At 34.0% G+C, this 25,668-nt stretch overlaps 1 protein-coding gene across 2 annotated transcripts in view; it reads right to left on the bottom strand.

Annotated features, from left to right (window-relative positions):
- COL4A5 (collagen type IV alpha 5 chain) overlaps positions 1–25,668 on the bottom strand; it is a 228,008-nt gene that overhangs the window by 14,722 nt on the left and 187,618 nt on the right. For both annotated transcript variants that reach the window (XM_057495198.1, XM_036924940.2), the window contains 6 exons: positions 21,036–21,162; positions 18,135–18,215; positions 17,388–17,486; positions 16,790–16,840; positions 15,417–15,602; positions 6,811–6,944 (listed from right to left, as the gene is read on the bottom strand). In XM_057495198.1, coding sequence (XP_057351181.1) covers positions 6,811–6,944; positions 15,417–15,602; positions 16,790–16,840; positions 17,388–17,486; positions 18,135–18,215; positions 21,036–21,162 — 678 coding nt within the window. The remainder of the gene's footprint in view (positions 1–6,810; positions 6,945–15,416; positions 15,603–16,789; positions 16,841–17,387; positions 17,487–18,134; positions 18,216–21,035; positions 21,163–25,668) is intronic.

Here is a 25,668-nt window from a genome sequence, read left to right as displayed (position 1 = left end):
AGGGAATAGAAATCAGAGAACAGGAATACAGACAAGCTGAGGCAGAGAGAGATAAAAGGATATCTAGGAATGAAAGAATATTAAAAGAACTGTGTGACCAATTCAAATGGAACAATATTTGCATAACAGGGGTACCAGAAGAAGAAGAAGAAAGAAAAAGGGGTTGAAAGTGTCTTTGAAGAAATAATTGCTGAAAAATTTCCCAAGCTAGGGAAGGAAATAGTCTGTAAGACCATGGAAGCACACAGATCTCCCAACACAAGGGACCCAAGAAGGACAACAGCAAGACATATAATAATTAAAATGGCAAAGATCACTGACAAGGACAGGGTATTAAAGGCAGCCAGAGAGAGAAAAAAGATCACCTAAAAAGGAAAACATCAGGCTATCACCAGACTTCTCAACAGAAACATTATAGGCCAGAAGAAAATGACATGATATATTTATTGCAATGAAACAGAAGGGCCTTGAACCAAGAATACTGTATCCAGCAAGATTATCATTTAAATTTAAGGACGGATTAAACAATTTCCAGATAAGCAAAAGTTGCGGGAATTTGCCTCCCACAAACCACCTCTACCGGGTATTTTAAAGGGACTGCTCTAGATGGAAGTACTCCTAAGGCTAAATAGATGTCATAAGATAAAATAAAATCACAGCAAAGAAAGCAGACCAACCAAATACTAACTAAAGACAAAATAAAATCAGCTATCCACAAAAGCATTCAAAGGAAATACAAAAGAGTACAGAATAAAACACCTAACATATAAAGAGTGCAGGAGGAAGAATAAGAAGGGAGTGAAATAAAGAATCATCAGACTGTGTTTATAATAGAGTAATAAGTGAGTTAAAGTTAGACAGCTAGATAGTAAAGATGATACCCTTGAACATTTGGTAACCACGAATCCAAAGCCTGCAATGGCAATACATATCAATCGATAATCACCCTTAATGTAAATGGACTGAATGCACCACTCAAAGGACACAGAGTAATAGAATGGATAAAAAAACAAGACCCATTTATATGCTGCTTACAAGAGACTCGCTTCAAACCCAAAGACATACACAGACTAAAAGTGAAGGGATGGAAAGATATTTCATGCAAACAACAGGAGAAAAAAGCAGGTGTTGCAGTACTTGTATCAGACAAAGTAGACTTCAAAACAAAGAAAGTAGCAAGAGATAAAGAAGGACATTATATAATGATAAAGGGGTCAATCCAACAAGAGGATATAACCATTATAAATATCTATACAACCAACACTGGAGCACCTATATATGTGAAACAAATACTAACAGAATTAAAGGAGGAAATAGAAGGCAATGCATTCACTTTAGGAGACTTCAACACACCACTCACTCCAAAGGACAGATCCACCAGACAGAAAATAAGTAAGGACACAGAGGCACTGAACAACGCACTAGAACAGATGGATCTAACAGACATCGATAGAACTCTACACCCAAAAGCAGCAGGATACACATTCTTCTCAAGTGCACATAGAACATTTTCTAGAATAGACAACATACCCTACCACAAAAAGAGCCTCAGTAAATTCAAAAAGACTGAAATTCTACCAACCAACTTCTCAGATGACAAAGGTATAAAACTAGAAATAAATTGTACAAAGAAAACAAAAAGGTTCATAAACACATGGAAGTTTAACAACATGCTCCTAAATAATCAATGGATCAATGACCAAATTAAAACTGAGATCAAGCAATATATGGAGACAAATGACAACAACAGCACAATGCCCCAACTTCTGTGGGAAGCAGTGAAGGCAGTTCTAAGAGGAAAGTAGATAGCAATCCAGGCCTATGGAAAGAAGGAAGAACAATCCCAAATGAATAGTCTGAAGTCACAATTATTGAAACTGGAAAAAGAAGAACAAATGAGGTCCAAAGTCAGCAGAAGGAGGACTATAATAAAGATCAGATAAGAAATAAATAAAATTGAGAAAAATAAAACAATAGAAAAAAATCAATGAAACCAAGAGCATGTTCTTTGAGAAAATAAACAAAATATATAAACCTCTAGCCAGACTAATTAAGAGAAAAAGAGAATCTACACACATCAACAGAATCAGAAATGAGAAAGGAAAAACCACAATGGACACTGCAGAAATACAAAGAATTCTTAGAGAATACTATGAAAATCCGTATGCTAACAAGCTGGATAACCTAGAAGAAATGGACATCTTTCTAGAAAAATACAACCTTCCAAGACCGACCAAGGAAGAAACAGAAAATCTAAACAGACCAATTACCAGCAACAGAATTGAACTGGTAATCAAAAACCAGCCAAAGAACAAAACCACTGGGTCAGATGGATTCACCACTGAATTTTATCAGACATATAGAGAAAACCTAATACCTATTCTCCTTAAAGTTTTCCAAAATATAGAAGAGGAGGGAATACTTCCAAACTCATTCTATGAAGCCAGCATCACTCTAATACCAAAACCAGTCAAGACTCCACCAAAAAAGAAAATTACAGACCAATATCCCTGATGAACATAGATGCAAAAATACTCAACAAAATATTAGCAAACCGAATTGAAAAATACATTAAGAGGACCATATACCATGATCAAGTGGGATTCATCTCAGGGTTGCAAGGATGTTACAACATTCGAAAATCCATCAACATCATCCACCACATCAACAAAAAGAAGGACAAAAACCACATGATCATCTTCATACATGCTGAAAAAGCTTTTGACAAAATTCAACATCAATTTATGATAAAAACTCTCAACAAAATGGGTATAGAGGACACGTACCTCAAAATAATAAAGGCCATATATGACAAACCCACAGCCAACATCATACTTAACAGCAAGAAGCTGAAAGCTTTTCACCTAAGATCAGGAACAAGAAAGGGATGCCCACTCTCCCTACTTCTATTCAACATAGTACTGGAGGTCCTAGTCACAGCAATCAGACAAAAAAATGAAATACAAGGTATCCAGGTTGGTAAAGAAGAAGTCAAACTGTCACTATTTGCAGATGACATGATATTGTACATAAAAAACCCTAAAGACTCCACTCCAAAACTATTAGATATAATATCTGAATTCAGCAAAGTTGCATGATACAAAATTAATACACAGAAATCTGTTGCTTTCTTACACACTAATGATGAACTAGCAGAAAGAGAAATCAGGAAAACAATTCCATTCACAATTGCATCAAAAAGAATAAAATACCTAGGAATAAACCAAACCAAGGAAGTGAAAGACCTATACCCTGAAAACTACAAGACACTCTTAAGAGAAATTAAAGAGGACACTAATAAATGGAAACTCATCCCATGCTCTTGGCTAGGAAGAATTAATATTGTTAAAATGGCCATCCAGCCTAAAGCAATCTACAGATTCAACACAATCCCTATCAAAATACCAACAGCATTCCTCAACGAACTGGAACAAATACTTCTAAAATTCATATGGAACCACAAAATATCCCAAATAGCCAGAGAAATCCTGAGAAGGAAGAATAAAGCAGGGGGGATCTCGCTTCCCAACTTTAAGCTCTACTACGAAGCCACAGTAATCAAGACAATTTGGTCCTGGCACAAGAACAGACCCATAGACCAGTGGAACAGAATAGAGACTCCAAACATTAACCCAAGCATATACGGTCAATTAATATATGATAAAGGAGCCATGGGTATACAATGGGGAAATGACAGCCTCTTCAACAGCTGGTGTTGGCAAAACTGGACAGGTACATGTAAGAGAATGAAACTGGATCATTGTTTAACCTCATACACAAAAGTAAATTCAAAATGGATCAAAGACCTGAATGTAAGTCATGAAACCAGAAAACTCTTAGAAAAAAACACAGGCAAAAATCTCTTGGACATAAACATGAGCAACTTCTTCATGAACATATCTCCCTGGGCTAGGGAAACAAAAGCAAAAATGAACAAGTGGGACTATATCAAGCTGAAAAGCTTCTGTACAGCAAAGAACACCATCAGCAGAACAGAAAGGCATCCTGCAGTATGGGAGAATATATTCATAAATGTCATATCTGATAAAGGTTTGACACCCAAAATACATAAAGAGCTCACGCACCTCAACAAACAAAAAGCAAATAATCCAATAAAAAAATGGGCACAAGATCTGAACAGACAGTTCTCCAAAGAAGAAATTCAGATGGCCAACAGGCACATGAAAAGATGCTCCACATCCCTTATCATCAGAGAAATGCAAATTAAAACCACAATGAGATATTACCTCACACCAGTTAGGATGGCCAACATCCAAAAGACTACCAACAACAAATGTTGGCGAGGAGGCAGAGAAAGGGGAAACCTCCTACACTGCTGGGGGGAATGTAAATTAGTTCAACCATTGTGGAAAGCAGTATGGAGGTTCCTCAAAAAACTAAAAATAGAAATATCATTTGACCCGGGAATTACACTCCTAGGAATTTACCCTAAGAATGCAGTAGTCCAGTTTGAAAAAGACAGATGCACCCCTATGTTTATTGCAGCACTATTTACAATAGCCAAGAAATGGAAGAACCTAAATGTCCATCAGTAGATGAATGGATAAAGAAGATGTGGTACATATACACAGTGGAGTATTATTCACCCGTAAGAAGAAACCAAATCCTACCATTTGCAACAACATGGATGGAGCTAGAGGGTATTATGCTCAGTGAAATAAGCCAGGTGTAGAAAGACAAGTATCAAATGATTTCACTCATCTGTGGAGTATAAGAACAAAACAAAAACTGAAGGAACAAAACAGCAGCAGACTCACAGAACCCAAGAGTGAACTAACAGTTACCAAAGGGAAAGGGACTGGGGAGTATCGGTGGGAAGGGAGGGATAAGGGTGTAAAAGGGGCATTACGATTAGCATACATAATGTAGTGGTGGAGGGGCACAGGGAAGTCGGTAAAACACAGAGAAGACACATAGTGATTCTATATAATCTTACTACGCTGATGGACAGTGACTGTAATGGGGTTTGTGGTGAGGACTTGATAATGGGGGGAGTCTAGTAACCATAATATTGCTCATGTAATTGTAGATTACTGATACAAAAATTTTTTAAAAAGTAGAACATATCTTAGGAGAACTTTTGATGAGGAACAGTATATTTGCATGATTTTAATATGTGCCTTCCTGTAGTTTTGCTTATTAGTTACAAGAGGAAAAGCAGGAATCATAAAGTGGAGAAACCTGATGACAACTTGATGGGGTGATTAAAATTAAGATCATCAATGAGAAGCAGATGAACATCATGGGCCTCCATACATGATGAAGGGCACAACATCACTCATGTAGTATTCCAGCTGGGCATGTACAACCTGAATGTAATTATAAGGAAAGAGCAGACAAAACAAGGAACATTCTATATTTTAAAAAATAGGAAGAGGTTATATTTCTTCAAAAATATCAAAGTAATGAAAGAAAAAAGAGGTTTAGAAAATGTTCAGATTAAGGTAGAATAAAGAAATACAACATTTAAATGCAATGCATGATTTGGTCTGGATCCTATACTGGAAACAATGCTATCAAGGATATTACTAGGTCAGTTGACACAATTGGAATATGTAAACTAGAAATAAAAGTTTATATGGATGTTGAATTTCCTGAAGTTGATAAATGTATTGTGGTTATATGAAAGAACATCTCTAATCTTAGGGAACCTTATGCACTGAAGAAGTTAGTGGTAAAGGGACATGATAGATGCAACTTAATCTCAAATGTTTCAGAAAGAAAAACATGTAACTATACGTACATATACATGCATACACATACATACAGAGAGCAAACACAGGCAAAACATTAAACAATTGGTCATCTGCATAAAGGATACATGGGAGGTTTTTCACCATTCTTATAATTTTTCTGTAATTTTAAACCTATTTCCAAATAAAAAATTATAAAAGGTACAAATGAAAGAGATAACTTTCAAAGACAAAAACGAATAGAACTTGACATACTAGATTTAAAAAGTGTTGGTATCAGGCAGTTGTCTTGAATCAGGAATAGTGATTCAACTGGAAGTACATGGGAAATAAATGAGGTAGAGAATGAATAAAGAGAGGACTAAAATTTTACATCTGTATGTCTAAGAGAATCATGATGACATGGGAAACAAAGGTTAGTTATGGGAAAGCTTTAAAAATGGTTTCTTTATTGTTTTTTTCTCTCAGAGCACAGACAGCACAGACTTTGTTGACTGCCAAATCTAACAACAATTCTGAATGAATGGAGAAAGCTTTGAGGATTCATAATTGAAGCATGTGACTTTCTGGGGCACTCAAACCAAAGTGGAAAATACATGAATACAGACCCAGGGATATGCTATTACTCTCATTTTACAGTGAAGACAAAAACCCAAAGCATCTATCTGCCTTCCTCATGGACACAAAGCAGACATGTGCAGCAAAACTGAAATATGACCCTAACACTAATTTCTAAGTCTAAAATATTCCTTTTTACCATAATTACTTCCCTATGGTATATATGCTCTGATGCATATGTCTCCTTTTATAAATTTGCTTTCACTGAAATGAGACTTTCTCAAATCATTTAAAATACTATATATACCAAATACTTCAGGTAAAGTATCTTTTGAGGAAACCTTTAATTGTAAGGTAGCAAAGTCCTTTTAGTTGGAAGAGAGGGAGCTTGACTTTCTGTTTCTCTGTAATTCACCAGTGAGCCATGAATGGAGCCCTGACCAGTAAATGCTAATTAAAATAATACAGCTTAGAATTCTCATTTTGAATGCAAACACCCACACCTCTTTCTCATCAAGTATCTACTCCCCTTTTCTACCTGAAGTCCTGGTGGTCCTTGATCTCCTTTCAAACCAGGCAAACCAGGTTGCCCAGGTTGGCCCGGGTTTCCTCTCTCTCCTTTAATACCTCCATTTCCAGGCAGACCCCGAGGACCTTCTGGACCTGGTAGACCTTGATAATGCATAACAAATGACCTTATTTCAGTATAGCATTAAGAATAGCATAAAAGTCAGGCTTTTAAAATATCAGTCATCTAAATCCTCCTTAGTTTGCTGAATAAAATCCAGACTACATTAAAACATATAGACTATACTGATTCTCTTTCTAATGTAAATTAGGCTGGGTTCTTTTTGTTATTAACACTGGTTTGCAGACCCTTTAAGTCTGCATTTTATTATATATTAAATCCAATAAACTCATATCTAAAGAAAGGACTTGGGACAATTAGAAAGATTGCTTCTGCAATCCGTAAGTGTTTGACCAGTGAAACAAAACAGACACCACAGGGCACTGTTCTCAAATTGGGACAGGCATCAGAATCTCCAAGAGGGTTTGTTAAAACAGATTCCTGGGACCATCCCCAGAGTCTGGGATTCAGTAAGACTGGGGAGGGCCCTAAGAATTTGTATTCTAACAAGTACTCTGAAAATAAACAAGTTCTCTGTAGCTAAATCTGCCCGTTCCCCACCACACTTTAGGAATCACTGCTGTAGGGCAATCAGGGATTCAAGCCATTTGTCTCATTGTGATTAAAATCAAATTGCTTTATTTGTAAGTACTTTCATTCAGCTTTTATTACTATGCAATTAATACAATCATTTAAGCAAACTGTTTAATTTCATTTTAGCGATATTCTCAGTTCATGGGAATATTTTCAAGTGTCAGAAATTTATTGATACAATATAGTACTTTTGAATTTACTTTAAAAATGTTTTCATATTCTTAACATTTTAAATATTTCTGAAGAAAAAGAATTCTGCATGTATCTTGTGAATAAATAATTTAAAATGGTAGTTTGCTAAACTCTTTTCTTTGTACTATGTTTTTACCTTTTCTTTCTAAATGAAGATATTGGGTCCATTAAACAACCAAGGAGATCTTATCAATGGCCACATCTTTTGTCACTAGGTGGGAAATGGCTGTTGCTTGCCCAGTACTAAGCAGTGGCTGAGGATGAGACTAACTCATCCTGCCTTAAGAAAATAATTATGAAGCCCTATATAACAAACAGCCAAAAGTTGGCACTTATACCTTCTCTCCTCTGGGAATCTTCCTTTTACTTTGGTGTCAACAAAAAAGGAAGATATGTAAGGATTACCTTTCAAGGAAATATCATAGGTATGAATTTAGAATACTGAGTTCATGCTTACATATGGACAAAGGGTCATCTTTTTGATCTGAGATAAAAGTCAGACTCTAAATCCCTTTCCAATATGTTCAAGAACCAGAATCAATGGCTAAACGCTAACCAGGCAGCAAGGCGTAAGGATTAAGAATGCTGGCCTCTGGAGGTGGAAGGCTGAGTTGGAATCTCAGTTCCATTAATTGTTAGCTGTTTGACCTTAGCAAGTTTATTAATCTCCTTGGCCTCAATTTCCTCTTCTTTAAAAATGGAAACACTTAATAGTAACCTACTTTATCAGGTTGTTCCAAGGATTCAAAGTATGTATAAATTACTTAAGACAGTGCCTGGCACATAGTAAGAATCATGTAAGAGGTTTTTAAAAATTATTATTATTACTATTGTTACCTTCATTACTAGTAGACTGAAAATAAGAAAATATCTTTAAAATATTGGCCTGTTTTAAATCTTTCAGCTACTTCTATGTGATTTCATATTATGACATTACTCTATCTGGCATATGAAAAAGAGGAAGCAGGTCCACAACAGTACAACAATTGATTTATCTTTAAATAGTTTAAATCATAGTCACCCTAGCCCCAAACCAGACAAACATACTCAGAAACTCCTTTCCTAATCATAAAGAAAGGGTGGGGAGTACTTTGCACTTGAACAAACAAAAATACAACTGCTAAAATCAAACCCCCAAGATAGGGTTTTCTAAGTAAAAATGTTAGTGCCATCCATAATGAATATTTTGGACTAGAAATCAGGCAGCAAAACAGTTTATTAAGAGAAAAATAAACTATCTGTGAATCAGCCTAACAATGACAAAATAATATTAAGATGGGGAAAAAAAGGAATCTTTTATGACTCTCTTCCCCAGTCTGAAAAGTAATCAGAACATTATCATTTGAAAAAAAAAGTAGGCATCTTATAAGCATTGCTCTTTTTTGTAATTAGAAAAGAATTTTGAGAAATTTACATGTTATTAATTCAGACTTGATGCTCAAGTCCCTCAAATTTAAATTAATGATTTGCTAATGATATAATGGATATGTAAGTATTATTTTTAACAGTACTTTATAGTTACCCTCTTCCATTACTGAAAATAGCCATGAAAAACACAGATCACACAACAAAAATTCAAGAAAATAAAATCAATATGCAGAGGTTACAAATGGGCCAGGTGCTTGCCTAAATATATTACTGCAGTTTCAAAAAATAAAAATAAGTATATTTCCATTTAAAATTCAACATGTCTTTATGTATGGATTACCTATTATAAATAATTGAAACCACAAAGACCTAATTTCAAACTTGATTATAAACAAGTCACAGTACATTCACCAAAATGTTAAATACCAGAGCAGATAGTATTTGAGGATAACAACACTCTTCAATGACTTCTGAATTACAGCAAAAAAGGTGTGTATCTCTTATCACAAATATAAAGCATTTAAAAAAAAAAAGAATTGACTAGTGAAGAGTCTAACCTTGAAAACCTGGGAAGATCAGAGTTCACCAAAGCCCAAAGATCGATGTTAGCAGTATCAGACATCACACAGTACAAAATAAGATTATAAATTAGAAGTGGTTCACATTATAGCATAAATTAAACAATAATCCTCTTTGCCAGCATTTCTTATACCTACAGCGCAATCAGTATGCAAACCGAACTATACAGCAGCAAAGAGAGCCAAACATTTTCAAACAGAGTTTATTCTAAGAAATAAGCTGCTAGTTTTCACTAATCCAAAAAATGGAAAACTCTATGTTAACACTGCTACTGTGGCTTTCTAAAAGTTAGCTTCTCAAACATTAAAGTTGGCACGGTAGTACCATTTCACCGATAGCCTTCCATTCCTTTCACAAAGGGATACTTTTGGATAAATGTTCAAGTTTTTCTTGGCCTCTGCCATCTGTCAATAAAAATGAGGTGCAAATTTCTTGATATGTTCAGACTGCCCAAAGGAGATAGTTACCTTTAAAATCCTCAGATAAAAATACAAAGATCTTAGAAGACTAAACAGAGAAATTAAAACATGAGTATACAATGGCCATTACCAACTATACTTTTATTTGTTGTCTTTGAAAATCATTCCATGAAATCACATTCAGAGATTTTTCATACTTCATCAAGAGGCTTTCTTCTGTGCACTATTACTTGTAATAGGTTACTCAAAAAGAAAAAGCCAATATATATTTGTTCACCATTGAACTTGAAAATAAGGGTCAAATTTTCCAAAGTTGTGAAGACCATCAGTGAAAGGATACTTTAAAATATTTTGGCATGCAATATCCCACCCCAAAGCACAGAATATATCACATTTACTTTACTATTATTCAATACACATATTAAATCAGGCTATTAACTATTAAAAGAAGTATCATTAAATAAAAAGATAAAAAGCCTACAAATAGGACAACTCTTGGTTAATGTTAATTGACTATGAACACAACTTCCTTTTCTTACAAGTCTTGCTATGATTTATAAACACTGAGGTTAGCAGAGACAAAAAAATTGTGCTAGAGCACTGAATCCTAGGATTTAGAAAACTCAGAATCTATTCTTGGCTCTATTACTCACATCTATGGGATTTGGAGCAAATCAGTCTCTCTGAGCCTGTTTTCTTAACCACATAATGGGAATAGCACTATCTGCTCTAACCTTCAGAGAGTTGGTTTAAAGATCAAAACAATTTTTAAAATATTGACCTGATACATGCCATGTACAAGGTGCTACAAGGAACACAAAGATTAGCTACACCCAAACTCTGCCTCCAGGGAGCTTACAATAAAAGGACATTATATGATGTAAGTGGTGGCATGTCAAATAAATATGAAACAATTACCACTACTGGCTAGTAATGAAACTCTTAAAACGTTTAATAATTTGAAATTCAGAAGGCTGAAAATTGGCTTCTGTTTGTTTAAGTGGTTTTTAAATCAACTACAGCAAACTGACTCAAGACATCACTTTGAGCCGTCTGGCTACACAATTAGTTAAAGAAATTAGAATTCCTACTGAGATAATTCAGAGTTTGAGTAAAGACATTTTATATATATGTTTGATATAAAAGAACCAATAACAAAATTCTTAGAAAAAATGTCATTGAAATATATGGTATTTTGGTTTAAGTAACAAGGAAAACTGGATCATATCACAGCAAAACTTCTAAGACTTTAATTTCTAAAAAGTAGTATTTTAATGAGTTATATGCCAAGTCAATTTTGTACATGAAGCTCTCAATCCATTATTTCTCAAATGACCTAACAAAGTTTAACTGAAAAACAAAATAAAATAAAAAACTGAAAGTATTGTACATAAATGGCAATAACTAGAGATAAGCTGATGAATTGATTGGTAAATTTTAAATCCAGTTTTCACTTAAGGTTGTAGTATTCAACTGTAGCAAAGAAGGGAATATTGCAGGAACCAGGTTCCAATAACTATGTAATTTAAAGTATATCTGGTAAATAAGAAATTATCAAATCAGTTTTACAGCAATGTGGCTACTTTCTTTCTTCTTCTTTGAATATACTGTAGTGTCTCAGAAGAAAGCAATTTTTTTCCTAGCTGATAATAAAGTCCGGAAGTGATCAAGGTGAAGACTTCTATGCAAATCAGACGAGGGAGGACTCAAAATTACTTCAAAGTATACTCTAGTTTTCTCTTTATCTTGGTGATAAATAGTATGCACTTGTCTTAATCTTTTTGATGACCTCCGTTTAGGAAAAACACAAGAAGTAGTTAGTAGGGATTGATGGAGTTTCTGAGGTAACAGAGAACAAGACAGTGGAAGCAGGGCTCAGTCTGCTATGGCTAAGAGTCTCCTAAAAGTGGGAGAAGCAGCTTTGTTCCATCTCTTACCATATTTATAGCTAGAGTAAGAGGCCAGATCATAAGCATCAAGCTATACAACTGCTTTTGTGCAGGATGCTATGTATTATTAGTAGAACATCTATTTAACTGAACACTGGGGAGCCCTAAATAAGATTTCTGGCTATGCCAGTAATTAACAATATGACTGTGAGTAAGCTTCTCAACCTCGGTTTTCTCATATGTGACAAAGACTCTCTCCTTGACTAAGCTTTAGATAGGCTCTCTAGGCTCTCTTTTCAACTAGGCCTCATCCTTGGGGCCTGATCTTGGTCTGCTGAGCCAAGTTTTAGCATGAATCCTGCATGTCAGTTTAAGAACAATTACCTCATCCTTAAAATCCGATCAAGTTCCTCATTCCCTATCCTTGATGTCTAAGGCCTTGGCCTCCTTTAGCAGGAGTTCTATCATGCCAGTTTAGTAAGAATCTACCTACTCTTGATGTCTCTTAGTAATTTTTCATCCACTGACTCCTTCACTCAGATAGTTGACTATAAACCTCCCCCTTGTCCTTATTGTATACAGAGTTGAGCTCAGTCTCTTTTTTCTAGTGCAAGAATCTTTCCCCTATTGCAATAATCTTAAATAAACTCTGTCTTAACAAGTTTCTGGTGAATATTATCTCTTTGACAAATGTAAAACTTAGTCCCTTCTACATTGGCTACTTAATGATTCTATGAAATAATGGGCTTATGGAGGAACAAGAAACTACAGAATTAATTTACACAGAGATAGATGGCTTCCTACTAAGAATCTTGAAATTACGAATTTTAAATTCATAGGAAGAGAAAATTTCCTGCCATTCCTAATAGCCAGAATTCAAAAGTATACTTTTTCTCCTTTTAATTCCTCCTTAGAAATTTGGAAATGGCTATTTATCTTGAATAATAGTAAACACACTCAGGTATTTGAGGGTCTTTTTACTCCTCATTTTGTTCTTTCACTATGAATCAGCAATTTTTCATTGGGCAGCTCTTGGTAACTATTCTTTGGTGTGTTCTGTTTATATGCGTATGACGAAAGAAAAGTTAAGAGGCTTCTAATCTGTACTAATTCTCTGGATCTTTTTTATACCTTGTGCCTATTGGCCCATTTTCATAGCAGTAGAATGTAGAACTTTGGGTCACAACCCAAAATATGAAGATAGGGTAGTGTGACAAATTACAAAAGGTATGGCAAGTCAAGAACTGTATATTTGCAGGATCTGATAATACATATTTGATGTTTAAAAAAGTGACTTTTTGAAGGAGAGTTCAATTTAATTGACATTAACAGATAGAAGGCAAAAATTAGAAATATACTCTAAAGGTAAAGGTAAAACAAACAATACACTTTTGGGTACTATAAGGTTTCAACTGAAAATGACACAAAGTTGTGAATTTTAAAATTTTAAACTAGTTTTCCTAATTATTCCAATAGAGAGAAACACTAGATTCTACAAGTTCCTGACAAATTTCCGAGACAGACCAACATGTAAGAACTCAACTGGCATATATACTCATAAAATATATTAAACACTTAAAAACATTAGGTACAGGTGTGTGTATGTACATATATATAAAATACATATATACACACATACACACACATACATATACATATATAGGTATACATAGATATATACACACATACATATAAATATATATAAAAATATATGAAAAGTTTCAAACTTCATGCAATTACTACTTTAGAGTTAAGGAGCTAACCTGTAGGACCTGGATAGGGATCAAAGTTCACCAAGGCCCAATGTCATCATTAACAAAAAGGAAAAATATCAAAATTGTTAGAAATATCAAGAAACTAAAGCATTATACTAACTTCTTTCAAGTTAAACTTCAATTCAATACAAGCATACTCTAAACGTTCATATTCATGCAACTATATATAAACCAAATTATCATCATTTAGCATCAACACTAAAATAAAAACAGCACGTGATATATTTTGTAAGGCCAAAAATCATTTTTACAATAATCATTACTATGCACTCAGGCAAAAACAGTCAATTCTAAGAACAACTGGGTTTAACATTCCATTTTAATTGGTTGTTTATAGACAAATTGAGAAGTTACAAATACTTATTAGGTTTGTGCTCTTCTTCCAGCTACTTTTGTTATTATTTCATTAGAAGCTGTGATTTTTTTAAAAGTGCCTTTATGACTAATGTCTTTAAGGGTGACATATTTTAAAGTAATGTTCAACAGTGAGCTCCATTACCCGTAAGAACAAATAACCACAGGGCTGATTAAAATTTTAAAAAGGATAATAGTTTGGTTTATTTGAATTACTGCATGCATAACCAAGCAAGGTATTTGTGTCAATCTTTTACAATAACATGCAAGAGAGTTAACATGGCTGAGGAGACTTTCACTGGTTTTCTTCAATAGTAAATGAAGATAAAACTTTAAATAACACCCTTTATAAACAGTCAAGTCAGATAAGATAAAATCTGGTTTTGAAAATGATCCTCTGAACCAAGTATGTGATCCCATTTAACTCATGTTTTTAGAGCATATCTTATTAAAATTAACTCTAATATTTGCAGAGCTTATGGTAATTTAAATACATTTAAAAAATGAGTCAGACTTTCAAAGGATAAGAGGACAATTGTTTTGTTGCTTTAATCTCAGATTTCTCTTATTTTTAAAAAATCAATGAAGGCCAAGTTTTCAGTTACCAGAACATAAAAACTGAGTATCAAGTCTCAAAAATCTGTCAATAATCTATTACCAGTGATTGGGCTCAGCAACATTAATCCAGGATGAAAATGAGCATTCCCAAACTTAGTAAAATGAAATGACACAGCATAGACACAAAATGAAAAGTGAACATTGGATGCAAAATTGAGACTATTAGAGCAGTTAACACAAGACAAATGAGGTATATAGACAGGAAGCTGGTATGAAGAGATCACTATTCAATTTAATCATGCTGTGATGTTGAAGATAAATTTGATTGCCTAGGTCCTAGAGAAAATAAATTTTTTTTATTGTGCTTGGTGACATTTGCTGATCATATGACAGAACCATAGCAACACTTTGGTATGGACCACAAGCATCTATTGGGTGATCACTAAAATGATTTCTGTGATGACATGCTGAGAAGCTCACAATAAAAATGCATTTTGGTGCCAGGTTATCAGTATAGCATTACATTAAATAAAAAGACTAATAAATCCACTATTTCCTATTTTCTTCCAAGTTGGTTTGTTTTAGTTAAACTTTAAATGATGAAAAGCATTACTGAAAAGAATTAATAGATGCCATGGAAATGTATGGAGCTAAGTGTACAATAAGCTATTACTTGTAAGAAGTTCTTAGATTATAGAGTCTTAAGTCCTAAAGACTGAATAACCTGCCAGCAAAATGAAATAAATGGACTGATAAATAGACCATTCCCCTACCACTCATGTACATACCTGGTCTCCCAGGAGGACCTTGGGGCCCAGGGTTGCCTTTAGGGCCTTCCAGAGCTGGACCCGGAGAACCAGGAGGGCCTGGGGGACCCTGCACTCCAGGGAAACCCTGAAAACCTGGTTCACCCTTTGGACCTGGAAGGCCAGGATTTCCTGGAATGCCAGGTAATCCTCCATCACCCTTTTGACCTATGAAAGCAAAGTGACATTACAGAACACATGAAATGATATTATTAGGCTTGCCTGTAAGGCTAAAACTATTCATAGTTAATTAGAACAAGTAATGGAAATTACTAGGGTCATTTCTACCTCCCACCAAATCTCCAACACATCTAAAAAAACCTCTTCCTATTAAATATATTTATGTATTATCAGAAGTGTTTATTAGAATATATATGGAAATAGAGAAACAATAATAGCTTGGGTCCTGAAAGATACCCTTTATATTAGGACATACAGCAATTATTACATGACCAGTAGCTATGAGTAAAAAATAGAAAAGCATAAAGTACCTATAAATAAAAATAGGTTAGAGATGGATGGAATAAATTACTTAAACAAATGTTTCAAGACTAATTTTGAAGCAAATGGAAGATATGGATCTTCAATGGTTGCTGTGTGTCCTTAAAGACCATTCTATCCAAGATGTAGAATCACAATCTAGACAAACCATTCTCAACAATTTTTCTATATCACCAAGATGCCTAAGAGTGATATAACAGTTGCACATTAAAGTGATAATTTTCATTTTGGGATCATGGAAGGATACCAGAATTTCTAGGAGATATGTGTGTGGTTAGCCAATGGTCATTTCAGAACATACATATCTGTATGCAAATTCAGTCATCAATTACCTATTTGGTGCTTACAATTAGAGTAAGAACAGTGAGGGAAGGTAGATGTGTTTGCACACATACCCACCCCAAATGTAAGACATATATTAACATGGAGTTTTCAAGATATATTTTTATTAGTAGTACATATTTCTACAGAGTTTCCTTATATTACCTGGATTTTATTTCCATGAGGAGAAAAGAGTGTTTTGTTTATTTTTTCTGGATAAAAGAATAGTAAAAATCTTAGTAAACTCTATCTCTTCCTACAATTTTACTTTCTTTATCATTTCCTCAGTAATTGTTTATGAAATTAATTAAGAGGTATCTACAGGTAAATTCCCTTAAGGAACCATTTTTATATAGTTCAACTCCTTGTACTAAATTGCTGAATAAGGAATGTTTTAAGCTATATCTCTAGCTTTGAGTTTTCTGGGATTGTATGTGTATTTTACAACAGTAAATGGTGTTGATGGAAAAATAAGTGTACTGGAGAATATTCTCTTTTTATGGACTGATTTAACATGTTTTATTAAAATTTACCAGAAAGTCCTGGGAGTCCAGGGGGTCCTGGGATTCCAAAGCCTGGTTGACCTGTCAGAGCATTAAACCAAAAACTCTCAAATAAATAATAATAATTGAAACAAGGAAAAATTATTTTCAGATCATTTAGATTTTTACAAAATGCTACCATTGATATTACATGAAACACGCAGAAGATTTATTTCCAACATGGAGCTATAATTCTAACATGAGAAAACTATACAAACATATATTCTATTTGTGATGAGTGTTAAATATATCTTTATATTCTTATACAAATATTATATATATGTGTATATATGAATATAGATTACATGGTGAAAGGAGGTCATCCAGAGAAGTTAAAAAAAAAAGCTGAGTAAATTCTTGACATGAAAAATTGGGCAAGAAATTTTCATAAGAGGGAGGCAACTTGATCAATCAATGTGAAATAATATTCTCAGGACAGAGTGGAAGAAGGTCATTAGGAAGGGAAAAGTGTGTGGTAGCTTAGAGGGTAAGAAAGAAGATAGAAGTTTATTGTGGATTGAAAAAGAGCAAAAGTTAAAGCAGACAAGGAAGAAATTAGAAAATTAGGAACAATGAAAAAATATAGCACCTGGTTCACCCTTCTGTCCAGCTGGTCCAGGAATACCATCTTGGCCTGGTTTGCCTTTTTCACCTGGAGGCCCTGGTAGCCCAGGATGACCTCCACCACCTAAAGAACAGGGTATGACAGTTTACACCTATCTTCCCAATTTCCTTTGTCTTCTACATTCCCCATTCTTTCCATACTAGCTCAAATAGTTCTATCCAAAAGACACAGAGTGACTCTGAGACCCTGCTTTAAATCATGAAATCTTGTGAAAAAGAAGAATAAAAAGAGTAAAGGGTAATGAGAATAAGGAAGAACCATATCATTCACTCAGTATCCAAAATTTTCAGTTTCTTGTTTTAATCTAGTTTTAGAATATCCAAAAGGTAAGGTGTGTGTGTGTTGAGGGGAGCATTATAGGCTTCATATAGGGCCAAGACAGGTGATTTGCTTTAGAATTCAGTAAACAAAGAAAAATACTACAGCTTGACATTCTAAAGAAAAAAATCAGAGTTTCTACCTACTTTTATAGGATACTTGAAATAACTCTCCCTGGAAAAAGTGAGCCCCCCAAATAAGGTCCCTTAATAATAATCTTAAGTTAATTTTTATTAAGAGTTGTTTACTTTATACCTAACAAGTAGTGCTAATGGAATGATCACATTTCCTTTTCTTAAAAATGTCCACAGCTCCCAGACATGATTCTACTTCCCCAAAATGAATATGAGCCTTAGTTTTACAGAACAGCAAACCCTTATTTTTCATGCTTACCTATAAGACCAGGTTCTCCTGGAAGGCCAGGGTTCCCAGGAGGACCATTAATACCTTTTGGTCCAGGAAAGCCTGGGGTTCCTAGAATAAAGAGCTCAACTTAATAATGAAAGAAAAACTGCATGGCTTTGAAAGCTACACCTCAAATTTACAATTTACAGTGTTAGCATAGAAACAGTGAAGAATAGAAATAAAACCCAAAAAGGTGCTGGTGTTTGCTGGATATTTTTAGGAATAATTTTAAGTTTTAAATTTATCCAGAGGCTGGTATTATTATATATTCATAATGAAAATAATTGCCATCACATTACACTGGTAGAATTGGTAGGATTTTATTGTGTGGATATATCAATTTTTTAAAAATCCATTCAACTATTGTTGGACATTTGGGTTGTTGTCAGGTTTTAGCTATTATGAATATCTGTTCTATTTATGGAAATCTGGTCTACTTCCAGTATTTAACCATTATGAGTAATGCTGCTATAAATATTTCTGCCCTGGTATGTTTGTGGACATATGTCTTAATTTATTTTGGGTAAATAGCAAGATTGGTGTGGAACTGCTATGTCAGACAGTAGGTGTATGGTGTGTTTTATTTAAAAAATGCCAAACCATTTTACACTCACAACAGTGGGAATTTTAGTTAATCAAGATCCTTGTACAAATTATGGTGTTGTTTTAATAATAGTCATTCTGGAATGAATGTAGTACTACTTCTTTGTGGTTTTAATTTGCATTTCTCTGATGGCTAATGGTATTGATCACCTTTTCACATGCTAATTGGCCATTCTATATCTTCTTTTGTGAAGTGAAATGTCTATTCAAAATTTTTTCCTATTTAAAAAAACTAGGTTATATATCTTGCTGTTTTTTGTTTTGTGGAAGTTCTCCATATATCCCAGATATCAGTCATTTGTCAGATGTATGTTTTGCAAGTATTCTCTCCTAGCCTGTGGCTTCCCTATTCATTTCTTAATGGTGCCTTTTGATAAGCAGAAGAACAAAAGAACTCAGGTTCTTTAAAAGAAAAAGAAAAAAAAAACAGTGTGGAGCAATTGGATATCTGTATCAGAAAAAAAACTCAACCTTGACCCCTACTTCACACCACAAAAATATTTTCATTTAAGATATATCATAAGTGTAAATATAAAAGCTTAAACACTGAACATTATAGAAAAAAATTAGGAGACTATTTCTATAAACCTGAGTAGGCAAGTATGTCTTGATAGAACACAAAAAGCACTAATCATGAGAGATTGATAAATTAGACTTTATTAAAATCAACACCTTTTGATTTTAGAAAGTGAAAGGCAAATTTGAGACAGGAAGAACATATTCACAGTAAGTGTATCAGACAAAGGACTCACACCAGAATATATAAAGAACTGCTCTGAAGCGACAAGTAAAAGGCAAAAACCCAATAAAATGTGAGCAAAAAAACTTGGAGGAGGTACCTCAAAAAGATGCAATCCAAATGGCCAATAAGTATGTGGAAAGGTGTTTAATACTGTCATTTATTAGGAAGATGTAATTAAAACTTCAATGAGATACCTCTATATACCCACCAGAATAGCTAAAATTAAAAAGACTGAAAAACACCAAGTAAGATGTGGATATGGGCAACTGGACATTTCGTAGCACAAAATACTAACCACTGTACAGTCATGGCAAGCTACTAGGAGCCACCCATGACATTTTATACATTTTCAGGTGGGGCTGTAATTTATATACTTATGTATTTTGGAAAACTGGTACCATCTACTAAAGTTAAGTGTACAACTACCCTATGATTCAATCACTGTACTACTAAGTTTTGCCTAAAAGAAATGACATGGCATTTTGTCTAAGAACAAAAGACATGTCAAAGAATGTTAATAGCATCTTTTTTCTTAATAGTCCCAAAGTGGAAACAACCCAAAAGTCCATCAACAGGAGAATGGATAATTGATTATTGTGTATTTCTTCAATGGACTATTATATAATAATTAATAAAAACAAACTACTGACATTGGCAACAAAATATATGATTCTTACAGACATAACGATGAGTGAAAGAAGCCAGACACAAAGATATATACCATATGATTCTATTTTTATGAATTTCAAAAAGAGGCAAAATTAATTTAAGGTGATAGAAGTCATAGTAGTGGTTTTACCTGGGGGGTTGGGTGGTGGTTTGCTGTGAAGGGTCATGGGTAAAATTTATGGTGTAAGGGAACTATTTTACACTTGATATTTATGGTGGACATATGGATATACACATGGGTAAAAACTCATCTATAGTCTTGCACACTTTTTGTATCTGTATTATATTTCAATAAAAAGGTTGACAAAAAGATAACAAAAGGCCCACTCCATCCATGCCACTGTGCATGCCAAAAAAAATAAAATAAAATAAAAATTAAATACAAACAAAAATAGAGCAGATACTATAACAGTTAGTTCAGGCTACCTACTTGACTATAGTGCTAAGTCCCTTTGCTTGCCTGATTCAGTCCTTGTCATTTGAATGACCCGTATCTGTGTGCCTGAGTACAATTTTCTAAGAAGATCAGCAGCAGGCTAGGGCTTACAAGTGTACATTATCACCTACAAAAATAGTAAGGCCTCTTTAATTGACTTGTGGTTAGCAGTCAAAGATTTAAAAATGCTCCACCAACAGTCTCTCTTCCCATGGGATATTGTCCTGCTGAGTTGGTAACATTCATTCTTTTCTTATACAGGAAGAAATTTGGCAAAGAAAAGTTAAAAAGCTAGTTCAAGATTATATAGTTAGTCGGTATCTGACTGGAAAACAGTAATTGATTGGGAAATAAAAGTCCACCAAATAAGTTGCTCTGTTATGTGGTTTAGAGTAGATAAGGAAGGAGAGAAGGAAGCAATTAAAAAAAGGAATATTACCAGGGAATCCAGGAAGGCCTGGTTGTCCTTTTGCTCCAGGGGTACCTGGTAATCCGGGCAAACCAGTATCTCCCACAGAACCTTTGATACCTGGGTTCCCTGGATATCCAGGCAGACCAGGTTCACCCTAAAAACATGAATAAGAAGATAAAACTGAAGTCTCTATATGACTTAGCTTGTATAACATAACATTATTTTTAGAGCTTTTATTACATGTCAGGCATTCTGCTAAGTGCTTTACATAAATTGTGTCATTTAATCATCATAACAGCCATTTGAGTTAGTCTTTATAATCTCCATTTATAAGAAAACTCAAGTCTTGGAGAAATCAATTGCCTAAGGTCTCTAGTAAGTAGCAGAATTGGGATCTGAACCAGGGTCCATCAGACTCCAGAGCTCATGCTATTCCCATGATACATAGATGCATTATTCTCATTAATCCTAAACAACCCTAAGAAAGATAATATCATTAGCCCATTTCACAGTGATGCAGGTAATAAGTGGTGGAATCTGGGTTTGGATCCAGAAGTCTGATTTCAGAACCTGTGATTGTCATCCCTAATATGCTACAATGAAATTCATTGTTTATAATGGGTATGTCAAACAATAGTTATAGTAGGTTGTACTACAAAAGGTATATTTCATCTTAACATGAACAAGTCTATCAATACTTCAGGAGACATCTCAAATCTCATTTCCTCCATGAAGCCTTCCAGGACAAAGAGACCTCTACCCTAAGAATTTACGGTAGGTTCTTATTGTACCATGTCTATAAAGGTTTCATGTATGTATGTCTTGACTCTTCAACTATACTGAAAATTTCTTCAGGGTCAGAGACAATTCATATATACCCTTTTTGTTCAATGAACATTTGCATTATATTTTCTTCTAGTAGAGCCTTAGAAGAGTTCATACTCACTTTAACAATTAAAACAAGTTTTTCGCAATAACAATGAGAACACATGCCTTAACTAAATCTACCAGTGTTCACTGTTCTGCTCCTGAGGATTGTGACCTCTCCAACAAAGCCTTAGTGTTTATCAACACCTACTGAGTATTTCCTTCTTCATTTAGTGCTTATGCTTGTCTATGTGAATAGGACTGTTTGTGACTCAAGTGTTTCTGTGGTAAGGTAAAATGTTTTTAAACTAATGCCTTTTCTCCCTACATCCTATTTTTTAAAAGCAATTAAGAATCTTGGGCTGGGAATATATGTATTTTTGCCTGAACCCTTATAAATCAAATATCTAGCATATTTTTATAGATATAATAGGAATACAATTAAATTTTGGATTAATTTGGTTCCATCTTATGTATTTACATAGAAAAGCTTTCAATAAACAATGATGATTCTTGTTAATCATGAACCAATGGTTTTTATATACCAAAATAAAAAACAAGAAGAAAATTCCAATATTCTGCTAATGGTAAACCTGAGAGGCAACAGACAAACTCCTGACTATAATAAAGCATTTTAAATTCTACACATAACTCCCACCTATAATTTCAACCAACAATTGTTCCCTAACACAGTTCCCCTTACCACCCAATGGACCTATCTAAGTTGTAAAAAGAAAGTAAATATTTCACTAGGGCTTCTGAAAAGGACTAAAATTTGCTAGTTTAATTTTTATCTGAGTTTTTATTATTCATACACTTGTGAGAAAACAATAAGCTTCAAAAGAAGGTAAGCAAGAAGAATTTAAAAAATAGAGTACTCAGAAAACCAACAAACTGGCCAGAAATCCTGTAAATCACTCTGAGAAAGGAAAATTCTATTTACACTTCTGGTAAAAGCTAGACATGACTTGAATACACTTAAACTACAAATATCTGCATTTGTTCTAATGTCAGGCTTTGATATAATTCTTTTTTTATTTAGATTTAATTGACATATAACATTATATTAGTTTCAGACGTACGGCATGATTGATATTTGCTTATATTGCAAAATGATAACCACAATAAGTCTAGTCAACATGCATCACCACAGATAGTTACAAAATTGTTTGTTCTCATGATGAAAACTTTTAAGATTTACTCTCTTAGCAACTTTCAATATACAATACAGTAATATTAACTACAGTTACCATGCTATACATTACATCCCCATGACTTATTTTATAGCTGGAAGTTTTTAATTTTTTAACCCCATTCAAGCATTTGCTTACCCCCCACATTCATCTCTGGCAGCCACCAATCTCTTCTCTGTATCTGTGAGCTAATTATTGTTGTTTTATTTTTAATTTTGTTTTGTTTTTTCATTTATTTTTTGATTCCACATATCAGTGAGATCATATGGCATTTGTGTTTCTCTGTCTGACTTATTTCACTTGGCATAATGCCCTCAAAGCCCATCCATGTTGTCACAAATGGCAAGATTTCCTCATTTTTACAGCTGAATAATACCACATTTTATGTGTGTGCCTGTGTGTGTGTGTATCACATTTTCTTGTCCATCTCTATCCATTTGTCCATTGATGGACACAACTTAGGTTAAATCCACAATTAGCTATTGTAAATAATGTTGTAATGAACATGGACTGGCACATATCTTTTTGAGTTAGTGTTTTCTTTATTTGGATAAATACATATAAGGAGAATTGCTGGATCATGTGGCAGTTCTATTTTTAATTTTTTGAAGAACCGCCATATTGTTTTCCACAGTGCCTGCACATTTTAAAATTCCCACCAACAGGGCATGAGGGTTCCTTTTCTTCATATTGTCTTTGTCAACCCTTGTTATTTCTTGTTTTTTTGAGAATAGCCATACTAACAGGTGTGGGGGAATATCTCACTGTGGTCAAAATTTACATTTCCCTGACAATTAGTGATGAGCACCTTTTAACTGTTGGCCATCTGTATGTAAGTAAGTATACTCATGATTTGGTATGTTCATGGGAGGAGACAAGGGCATGATTTTCTTATGCCAGCATTTTGAACATATCCCACTATTCTTATTTCTTAAAAACTTACTATTTATATAATTTTTTCTTGTGCTTGACATTCCCCAATCATAGTACTATGTTTCCTGAAACTTATTCTACTCTTCCTTTATAAGGCAGTCCTTGCTTTGCACAGTAGTACAGGGCTATAAAAAATGTTGAAACCAAGTAGAGATCTTAATAATCAGTGGGAAAAAGTCCTTTAAAAGTTTTTCTCAAAACACTAAAATCACTCTTCATGTGAGTGATGCACGCATAGAGAGATCATTATGTCAGTAAGTTTGCTTTCATTAACTTCCTTGGCTGCACATCTGAAGTCTCTCAAATGGTGGCAATGTCACCATTTCTACAGTTGCTTATTTCATCTATAACTCCATTTACATTAGATTTAAATTTCATGTCTAGTGTTACCGCTTTCCATTTTGTTGCTGTACTTTCATCTTTGTTGGTTAATTTTCTCTTTTGCATATTCATTTTTAATATTCATGTTGGTTTATCAATGAGAAACCAAAAGGCAACACAACCACAAGCTTTGCTCTCACAGCATAAAGGGAATAACAGGTTCGAGTGACTCATTACTGACAGAATCTGAAAGAAGTGAAGTGATTATTCACTGCTCATGATGCACAGCTGTTATTTACATAGTGATTTATGGATTGGAGAGCACATACACCATGGTAACTTAAATTTGAACCATGTTGTTCTGGACTGATGTTATTTAACTAAACTCTGGTAGCTAATTTATGCATATCAGAACTGTACAAAGCAAGGACTGCCTATGCCTAAAAGAACTGAGCTATAAAATCTTTTTACGATGTGTCACCATCATAAGTTAAATAACACCATTTGAAAGAAACAATAGGCTACTTCAAATACATTATTTCTTATTTTATCAGCTCTGCAAGTATCCAAATTTAGTGAAGAATTTGCTTTTTGAAATATATTTGTAGGCTGCACAGAAAAAAACCAAAAGAGCCCTTTGCTTAAAGAATTGAAATACTGTGGACATTTGCCAACTGCATCATGTTTTTCTGCTGCCATCCATTATAACTTCAGTGAGGAGTTATTATGGTAATTTTGGTTCCATTATATATAAATGTTAAAATTCACTCAGTACAGAAAAAATATGTAGAAAAATTTTTTAATAGAATTTCAAATCAATGAGTAAAGAATGGATTTTCTAACACATGAAGTTGGGGGTATCTGGATATTTATTTGAAAAAAGAATAGCTCCTCACCTCACTTGTATGCCATACAGAAAAAGTCGGATAGATTAAAGACCTAAATATAAAGGGCAAAATCATGAAAGTACTGGAAGAAAATATATAGATCTATTTTTATAATCTTAGGATATAGAAGTCTTCATAGTAATCAGAAAACTATGTTTCTGATCTTTCCCACCACATCTGCTTCTCCCAAAATCTTTCCTAGCTCATATACAGCATCTCCATTCTTCTAGTTGCTCTGGATAAAAAACTTAGAATCATCCTTGAAACCTCTCTTTCTCTCATATTACATGCTGGTTTGACTAGGAATAATATTCAGATCTAACTACTTCTTATCAGTTCCACTACCAGCATTCAGATTCAAGCCATCAACATCTCTACTCTATATTATTTAAATAGTGTCATAACTGGTCTCACTGTTTTCATCCTTATTCCTCTATTATGTATTTCAAAAAATAGGAG

The sequence above is a fragment of the Manis pentadactyla genome, chromosome X (assembly GCF_030020395.1).
Source record: "Manis pentadactyla isolate mManPen7 chromosome X, mManPen7.hap1, whole genome shotgun sequence".
NCBI classification, from domain to species: domain Eukaryota; kingdom Metazoa; phylum Chordata; class Mammalia; order Pholidota; family Manidae; genus Manis; species Manis pentadactyla.
Note: the sequence above shows the minus strand (reverse complement) of the source record. Positions and strands in the feature narration are given on the sequence as shown.